Source organism: Hemiscyllium ocellatum, chromosome 19, assembly GCF_020745735.1.
Source record: "Hemiscyllium ocellatum isolate sHemOce1 chromosome 19, sHemOce1.pat.X.cur, whole genome shotgun sequence".
Lineage (NCBI taxonomy): Eukaryota > Metazoa > Chordata > Chondrichthyes > Orectolobiformes > Hemiscylliidae > Hemiscyllium > Hemiscyllium ocellatum.
Genome location: NC_083419.1, coordinates 52,295,104 through 52,305,032, shown reverse-complemented (window position 1 = coordinate 52,305,032; position 9,929 = coordinate 52,295,104). Strand labels below are relative to the sequence as shown.

General features: G+C 39.6%; 1 protein-coding gene across 9 annotated transcripts in view; it reads right to left on the bottom strand.

Annotated features, from left to right (window-relative positions):
* Positions 1 to 2,050: 2,050 nt before the first annotated feature.
* LOC132824979 (uncharacterized) overlaps positions 2,051 to 9,929 on the bottom strand; it is a 67,379-nt gene continuing 59,500 nt past the window's right edge. For all 9 annotated transcript variants that reach the window (XM_060839923.1, XM_060839919.1, XM_060839915.1 and 6 more), the window contains one exon: positions 2,051 to 2,763. In XM_060839923.1, the coding sequence (XP_060695906.1) occupies positions 2,612 to 2,763 (152 nt within the window). In that variant the 3' untranslated portion in view covers positions 2,051 to 2,611. The remainder of the gene's footprint in view (positions 2,764 to 9,929) is intronic.

Genomic DNA, 9,929 nt, shown 5'->3' with positions numbered 1-9,929 from the left:
TGTCTATGGAACTGAAGGCAAATTACTGACATGGCTGGGAAATTGGCTGAGTGGCAGATGACAAAATAGGATGCAAAGTTATGCAGCATATGGTAGCACAAAAATTACAAAGATAGACTGCTTGAATAGGCAAAACTGTGGCAGATGAATTTTAAGGTAAGTGTGAAGTTATTAATTTTGGATTAAAACAAAAGATAGATCACTGTACTTTCTCAATGGCATGAAGTTAAATATAGTGGATACTAAAGAATCTGAGGTCAGTGCATAGATTTTTAAAATATCACAAAATAGATACAGAAAATAGTCAAGAACGCTAATGGAATGCTGACCTTCATATCTCAAGGATTGTTTTGCAAGGATGCAGAAGCTATGCTGCAGTCACACAAAACCCTAGTTAGAACCTATTTGAAATATTCTCAGCAGAAATGGGCACCATACTTTAAGAAGTAGATATCAGCTGACTGTTAGAAGCACTGCTATAGAAAATTCACTAGTTAGGTGATGATTGACAGTTACTTGCCAAACAGATCAGCTGATTTCTAAAAGCAATGCTTTGATCAATGAACTAGAGATTCAATGCCAATTTTGTGGAATGCGAACAGGTGCTGTTTATATATCTTTTCTTTTTATTGGAAAAGAACAGGACCCTGTGTTTTAATGTAACGTTCAACTCCATTCTGTGCACCCAACAGACTCTATTTTCAGTACAATTCTTTGCACACTTTGGTCAGCATTTGCTAATCGTATCACAGAGTAAAATCTAACATAGGATAGTTTTGCAAGCACAATTGTTTCGATATGCTTAGTCCCTCACTTGTTGCAAAACAGCTAAAGTGACTTGCTGCTTGACACTGGGCCCAGTAAAGTTAGTGAACGATTTAAAATTCTGATCAGCAGCTTACCTTGGAATTAGCCAGTACAATGGCAGAATATGAAGGCAGCTTCATTTGTAGCTCAGATACCAATGGCTGATTTATGGCTCACTTAGTAATAGTTAAACCCTGATCCAGATTTTGTGTTGCATCTGTAACCCGTCCTGCCAAATGTTAGGTAATAGAATATTGTCTCTGTGTTCATCAAGTCCAAGAGAATACTCCCAGCTCCCAACACATGAAATAGCTCTCTTGTAATCAGTTCTCTTTGTCAGCCTGGTGGTCAAACTGCATCAAATTAAACTAAGTCAAGGATAAAGTGCAATTTTGAATCACATTCAGGTGGTCAGGATTCTTTTATGCAATTTGATAATTGCTTCCAGCCTTAAGTATCCAGAGCAAGTCAGACAGAAGAAAAGTGACTTGCAAATACAGAGTACAGCGGATAAAGGGTACTGATGTTTACGGTGACCACACAAACTATAGGAATTGAAGCCATGTTATTAGCATTACTTTGTATTGAAAGCCAAGTGTCCAGCCAACTGAGATAACCAAAATGTCAGAAAAAGCAGGTTGCTATCTATTGTATTCATTGGGAGAATTTACAGTAATTTGAATTAGGAGAGGAGCAACACAAACTGAAGATTTAGCATAAATGAATCAACAGTTAATGTGCAAAAATTAACCATCTGTCTCCAATACTATTATTAAAGGAGATCTTTTAACAAAGGTTGTCTGCAAGGCTGACAGATGGATGGAACAATACTGCAGAGCACTTAACATAAGATTAGATTTATACAGAATTGTGGCCTATTCAAAGAAATATCTTCACATCAAACCTCAATCTTACTGCCATTATATTAAAACAGTCAACCTTAAGAAAATAACCTTCAAGACATTAACAAAAAGTTGATTTGAAAACTTAGTGTTAGACTTATAATAGTTACAATGCTTTCAGAAATGTTGGTTGTGTATAAAAAAAGCACTTCAAAATCAAACTGAAAATTCCTCCAAATCTCCAGGGTACTGCAACCATTTCACAGTAAAGTTAGAAATTGTCAATTCTCTTTAATAATGTACAATTTTGACAATCTAAATAAAGGAACTAACCACAAACTAAAAACAATAGTGAATTTCTATCACTGTCAAACATCATTCAAAACGTAACTTGCACAGTAGAAAACAGAGGTAAAAGTTATACAGTTAAATATGACAAATGCCTTTGTAAACAGTAAAGCAAATTTACCAGTGTATAAAATCATAATACATTCTGGACTTATCACAAGAAAACTTTTACCCAGTAGCTTATTTCTTTGTTCACAGTGGCACTTTGTTCAATACTTCGTGTATGAAAATTGGTGAGACGTATATAGTGAAATTGAGCACCATGCACAATTCAACTGAGGTACTCAAGTCAGTCAATATCACAGCTTCTGACCAAATCGAATATCAAACTAACCGTTCCAAAGGGAACCGCATACAACAACTTAAACCCAACAGAACCTTTCAATGAAGCATTCGAGCATATTAAACTTGGAATCAAGACAAATTAACAATCAAACTTTTTGCACAAAGCCTTTCAATTTTCGGGCCATTAGTAAGATTGGAGGCAATTGTTACAAAAGACCAAAAAAAGCACCAGTGTAATTCATACAAATAAATGGTACATATTTCTTTTAAAAAAAATAAAAGGGTCAACATTAAAAAGGGTGCCAGTAAAGGAGAAAATCATTACACAATTATTGAGATTTGGCTCTTCTTTTTGCCTTAGTTTTGCAGAACTTTCCAGAAACAGGTACTAGATTAACAAGTACAGCACGTTCTCCCGATGAAGAGTAGGTTTTATCCCTGACCATGACATGACAATTGTAGTTGGATAGAAGTTTGGCATCTGTCAAAAAAAACAAATTGTTAGCACCCAAGGATGTAAAATACATCAAGCTCATCCAAAAAGTTATTTTTCTTAATCTGTTCTTTCCTTAAAATGACAATTCAGGTGGTTGTACAGATGTTAACTTCATCTGAGGAAGGGTCACTCGATCAGAAAAAAAATCGGATTTCTCTCTACAGGTGCTGCCAGACCTAAGATTTTCTAGCAATTCCTGATTTTGTTGCTCATATAACCATTTACTTATGAAAATAACTTGCATTTATATAGCTCCTTTCACATCCTCAGGATTGACAAAATTACTTCACAGCAAAATACTCCACAAAACAATTGCTGATGGTTCAACACAGATCAGGACAGTTACAGCTATTGCTAATCCTGCATGTGACCAGTGTGCACAAATGGGTTTTTAGATCAGGAAGGAAGAGTTTCAGTGCATTCCCCTCGGTATCATGGGGAAAAAGGAGCACACTGTTTGATTTGAAATCCGTGGTATCCAGGCCTGAAGTCAGAAGACCAGAGGAATGAAACAAGTCTTGATCGGAGTGAATAAGGAACATGAATTCTATTTGTTGATAGGTGAAAGAATTATAGATATGCCTTTGCAATGTTTAATCACTAGGTACTAAGAAATAGTTCCCAGCTTGCCTGCCTTTAACTCCTATCCCACCATCTTCAACATAAAAAAACTACCAAGGAGGCGGCTTCGTTAGGGCATAACCCGATCAGCTGTTTGTTGCTTTCCTTCCTTATCCTAGTTCACCAGGGCATATACTCAATTTCTCCCCTTTATCCAAACTGTACGTTTTCTCTAACACCATCCCCATGCCCTTTCTACTTCACCCTGACAAAGATTCACTTCCTGCTCCTTCAATTCTCACGGTGGCAAGGTAGCCAATGACCTCTTTCACAGGTCCTAGTCTTTGCACTTCAAACTGTGCCATCATCATAATATTCCTCACAAAGAAAATCAATTCTCAATCCCACCAACCTTGCAAACTACAATCCCATTTGTAGTCTCTCTTTCCTCTTAATTCTGAGTGCATATCACCTCCCAATGTATGCATGAATAATCTCCAGTGGTGTTCACCATTGCAAATATGTTCAAAAATCACAAATTAAAATCTTATTTGATTGCGTCAAAAGTAAACTTTGTCGCTGCATCCTATTTGATCTTCCACAGCTGACACTCCTCTCACACCCTGCAGTCCTACAGGCAGTATGAGGACATACAGCCTCTTGATGACATCAATCAACAGCATACAATCATGTGTCACATATTCAGGAATGATACCCTGCTCTACCTTAACTAACCAAAAGGCAGGAACAAAAGACTGTTCAATCCCTTGAGCCCACTCCATTATACTTTAAGGATGGCTGACCTGACACTCCTCATATTCACTTTCCTGCATTTCCTTTGTAAACCTTGATGCCCTGATTCATCAAGAATCTCTCAGGCTCAAACATAAGCCAAGGCCTCTGCCCCACAGAGGAGGTCCAAAGACTCTTTGACCCACAGAGAAGAAATTTCTCATTATCATCTCGGACTTAAACTGGCACCCTTTCATTCAGAGACTATGTCGCCTGTCCCTAGACTCTCCCATGAGGGGTAACAGCTTCTTAATATTTACTGTCAAGCCCCTTAAAATTCCTATATGTTTCAATAGGATCACTACACACTGAAGTTCAGAAGAATGAGAATGAGTCGCAATTAGTTTAACTTTTGCGCATAAGACCTCTACATCAGGGATCATCTTCGTGATCCTTCTCTTAACTGCCTCCAATGAAATGTCTTTTCTTAAATAAGGGGACCTAAACTGCTAAGTACTCCAGATGTGGTCTCACCAGCACCTTATGCAATTGCAGTAAGACTTCCCTACTCTTATACCTCAACATCCCATTTGCCTTCCTGATTGCCTGCTGTATCTGTGCACTAGTTTACTGCATATCATGCACAAAGCCCCAAGTCCCTGTGTGTTGGCAGTTCTCTGCAGTTTTTCTCCATTTAATACTCTCTCCTCTCTTGTTCTCCCTTTCAAAATGAACAACTTCACGTTTTACCACTATTTCAAAGATTCTCAGACTGTTTCTGACACCCTGTCTGGGAAGGCCAGAAATGTCATCTAATTAAACATTGTAGCTGTCACCTTCGGTATCAGCTCCACACTCCATTTCTCGGTCAATGACTATCCCTCTCCCTGACCACTGCCTGCGGTTAAAATCACACAGTAAACGCACACGATGTCAGATTTGTCCCCAAGCTGAGTTTCCAATCAAAACTCCAAACCATCACCAAACCAACAGTTTCTATCTCCATAACTACTTCAGGTCAATTGATGCTGAAACCCTCATTCACGCCTTGATTACTTCAAAACCATGATTTGAATGCACTCAGGCTCCTATACTAGCCTTATTCATAAACTGGAGACCATCCACAGTCCTGCTCCCCTTTTCCTTTTCATATTAGTTCCACTCAGCTATCACCCTTTTGTCTGGTCACTCATGTTAGTTCCCAATTAAGCAGTGCCTCAAATTTTAAATATCTCAAATTATGATTATCCAATTATTCTTCATCGCTTTAGTGGTCACACCTACCTGCATTTCCAAATCACCTGTAGCCGTACAAACCTCATCTCATTCTGGTCGAAGATTTTAGACGCCCTCTTATCAGTGGTCATGCCCTCAGTTGTCCAGGGTATAATGCCATCCCCCAAAAACCCTGACTCAACAAGATCCTCCTTAACACACAACTTTCTAAATAAGCTTCTAATCATTTGTCCTAACATAGCCCAATGCATCTTGGTGCTTAACTTTGGTTTATAATGTCTGGTTAAACACCTCAGAAGAATTAGTTACATAAAACATAGATGTAAGCTCATCACAAACAAAAGATCATAGGTATCACCACATATTTTTAACAATCCATGTGAATTTGACTACTAAATCATTGCGCCTCTAAATTGCTGCATAAAGTCAAGGCCATCTGTCAACCTCCAGTCTTCCGGCACCTCACATGTGACTATCGATGATACAAATATCTCGGCAAGAGGCCCAGCAATCACTTCTCTAGCTTCCCACAGTTCTCGGGTACATCTCATCAGGTCCTGGGGATTTATCCATTTTTAACTGTTTCAAGACATCCGGCACTTCCTCCTCTGTAATCGGGACTATTTGCAAGATGACACCATCTATTTCCCTACCGTCCATATCTTCCACATCCTTTTCCACAGTACATGACCATCGAATGCGGTACATACCAGCAACTGAGATCCAAGGTGACAGTGATCCACCACTCACCCTTGAACACTGCATTCCAGTTGAACACCAGGTTTCGGTCTATTTATCATTGGGCAACGAGTCTGTCTCAAAATATTTCCTGATCATTTGTTGAAAAACAATATGGAGAACATTCTGGTGCTGTGAGGTGTACAAGGGGGCAAAAAAACACACACTGGAAAATCATTTGCAAGCCATACCGAAGCTGAAGGTGAACAAGATTGCGCAAATTGAGGGAAACTACACTCAGTTTTAGTAGAGATTGCAAATACCTTGCAAAGTTCACTTTAATTGGGTAGTTTTGTTTTAAAACAGAGCAAGATGCAAAGTATTTTGTTATTAGCATGCCTTATCTCATTTATGGGAAAATGAGAAGACTCTGAAGAAAGATATTTTACAGCGCAGAGATTGCCATTGAGCCTATCCAATTGGTACCAAATGAACATTCGACTTGGTTGATGTCTTGCCTTTCCCACATAACCCCACATATTGATTGTATTCTACTAGATTCTAAGCATCCAATGCCTTCGAATGCCTCAAATGAATCTGCCTCCACCACACTTTCAGGCATTGCATCAGACCCACCTACTTGCATGAAAGTTTGTTCACCTCCAGCAGTTGCTTTTTTTTTAAAAAACGGAACACCTGTTTTTCCCCCAAGACATTTGATGATTGTAAATAGTTTCTCCTCATCCACAGTCTATCATATTCTACATTAAAATTTACAAGCACGCAGGCAGAGTTAAGGCCGACAGCTAATTTAAGTCTGCAAATAATAAATTAGGACGGTCAGTAAAACCACAGGAGGCAGCTCAGAAATGAAAACGTTTGACAAATTATGTGAGCAAAGGTCAAACAGACAAAATTTAATATGTACATAATTGCTTATTCTGTAATGTCAAAATAGCAAAGAATAAAATGTCAAGGAAACCTGGGCAGCTTCAGTGAGGGACTGGATAGTTATCTAAAGAGAAATCACATGGCTATATCCAAGTTGTTCTGACAGAGGCCCAGCAAAAACTATGATGAGCTGATTTTCCTCCCGCTGGTGTGCTGATTATTCCAAAATTCTGTATGTTGAATACAATAGAACAATTCACTGTTAAACGGTGTAGTTCTCCAGCATTGGACCACATCTGAAGTATGACATGCTACCTGATCAACAACAAACAAGAGAGAAGTTCAAACAACGGAGAATGTGAAGAGCAAAGAGGCTGATTCTGGATATTGAAGAGTGCACATTCAAGACCTGCTTATTCACATGATATTTGAAAACATCTTGCCATACTGCATTATTCCCAGCAATTGTCAGAAACATCCTTCCCCTTCCTCTTTTAGTTAAAATCTCAAAGGATTGAGGAAAATAAGTAATCCCAGAGGGACAAATGAAACATGACAACTGCCTATTGACTACCAGGTTTGGCGTTAAGTTCTGAAGAGAATGGTTTCTCTCTCTCTCTACACTCTGGGGGAAAAATAAAAGTACCTTGTCCTTTTTACTTTCAATTCTTTCTTTCCCACACGGCTGTTCCAGATCCTCCAATCACAGATCCCATTGGAGGGAGCAGCGGGAGCAGAGAAACATTAGAGTTTTTCCATGATAACTTTTTAAATTGACTTCTACTGTCACAAAAAAAGGATAGAACGCAAAAAAGTGCAAACAAACTGAAAAGTGAAACAGTTTTCACATATTTACTGCAGTTGTTTTAGTGAGCAAGTTGTGTGGAATGGGGCCCCCCTTAGTTATATGAGACTAGTGAGTCACTCATCAATAAAGCCCAGAGTAAGAGTGTGCTGGAAAAGCACAGGTCAGATTAGATAGATTAGATTACTTAGTGTGGAAACAGGCCCTTCGGCCCAACAAGTCCACACCGACCTGCCGAAGCGCAACTCACCCAGACCCATTCCCCTACATTTACCCCTTCACCTAACACTACAGGCAATTTAGCATGGCCAATTCACCTGACCTGCACATTTTTGGACTGTGGGAGAAAACCAGAGCACTCAGGAAACCCACGCAGACACGGGGAGAATGTGCAAACTCCCACACAGTCAGTGGGAATTGAACCCAGGTGCTTGAGGTGGGAATTGAACCCGGGTCTCTGGCGCTGTGAGGCAGCAGTGCTAACCACTGTGCCACCGTGCCGCCCATGAAGACAGCATCCGAGCAGAAAATTGACGTTTCAGGCAACTGTTTTGAAGAGATTCTTATTCAGTTAAGACCTATGAATCTTCAAGTGATAAGCTTGCTTGTTGACCCAAGTCTTTATTAATTTTTCATTACCAGTTTACGTTCTCTAACCTAAGTCCACATTTGAGTCCAAAACCCAGTACAAACTATACCTCTTACAGCCACAGTACCATCAAATTGACCTCAGTGTTCCTGAACTTATGTACAGCAAGTTAGCTCCAGAACACTGACTGATGACAGTGAAGGAAAACATGCAAGACAGCGGCTGCATTTAGCTAAATTCCCAAAAACACAATCTGCCAACATTCATTATCTGGATATGCATGTTCAAATTAATCAATGAGTTTGCTATGTCTCTGGAAAAATGAGTGAGGTAGCATCTTCAGTAATGAAGAACAAACAAATGGAAGACCAGAGAGTTGACACCGCAGAATTTTCTAAAATCACAAGGGGCATAGGTATGGTGAATAGCCAAGGTCTGTTCCCCAGGATAGGGGAGTCCAAAGCTAGATGGCATAGATTTAAGGTAAGAGCTAAGATTTAAAAGAGGCCTGAAATGCAGCTTTTTCAGAGTGGTGCATATATGGAAAGACCTGTCAAAGGAAGTGGTAGAGACAAGTACAAAGCATAGCATTTGAAAGATATTTGGACACGCACATGGATAGGAAAAGTGTTAGAGGGATATGGGTGAAATGCAGACAAATGGGACTAGAACAGTTGAGGAAACCTAGTTGACAGGGAAGAATTGGACCAAAGGGCCTGTTTCTATGCTGTATGATCGAATGGTGGAGCAGACTCTATGAGCCATGTAGACTAATTCTGCTCTTATATCTCATGAACTTATGACTCTGACAAACTGGAGGATATTTGCATGGTCTTGCATTTTTCTCAAATTTAAGTGGAAATAAAGTTCTCCAAATGTGATCCTCCTACAGTCATCCTGAGGTGTCTAAAATTGGACTGAGACCATGCTTCATTGATCCACAGCATCCAACCTGAGCACATGCAGCAGTTTTGTTTCACATTCTTCAAGAATCAACTGATCTGCATTAGTTCCAGGTAATTTTCCATTAATTTGGACTTGGATGTAAAATAACTGACGACCCATTTCCTGGAGGTTACTACTGATCAAAAACTAAACTGATCCGACCATCTAAATACGGTGTCTACTGGAGCAGTTCAGAAGCTGAGAACTGGGAAACAACTAACTCACCATGCTACTCCCCAAAGCGCATTCACCACCTCCGAGTCAAAGCGTGATGCAATATATCCCACTTGCTTGAGTGCACCAGAAACACTCAAAAAACTCAACACCATCTAAGACAAACCAACCCACTCAATTGGCAATCATACACTTTCAACATTCACTCCCTCCACAACAAATGCACAGTAACAGCAGTGTGTATCTTCTAAAAGATGCACTGCAGTAACTCCACCAGGACTCCTTCAACCATTTGTAATGCAGGGGAATACCATCATGACTTGAACTGCTATTCATTCCATTTTCACCGGTCAAAATTACAGAGTGCAATCCCGATACTGTGTGGTGGCACATACTCTTGATTGCAACAAAGAAAGGTGGCAATTCACCAGGATAACCACCTCCAGACCAATTAGAGACGAGCTACAATGGTTGCCCCAGCCAGTGATATTCTCAAGCCATGAACAAATTAAAAAAAAAATACAATGGATAACCCCTTCA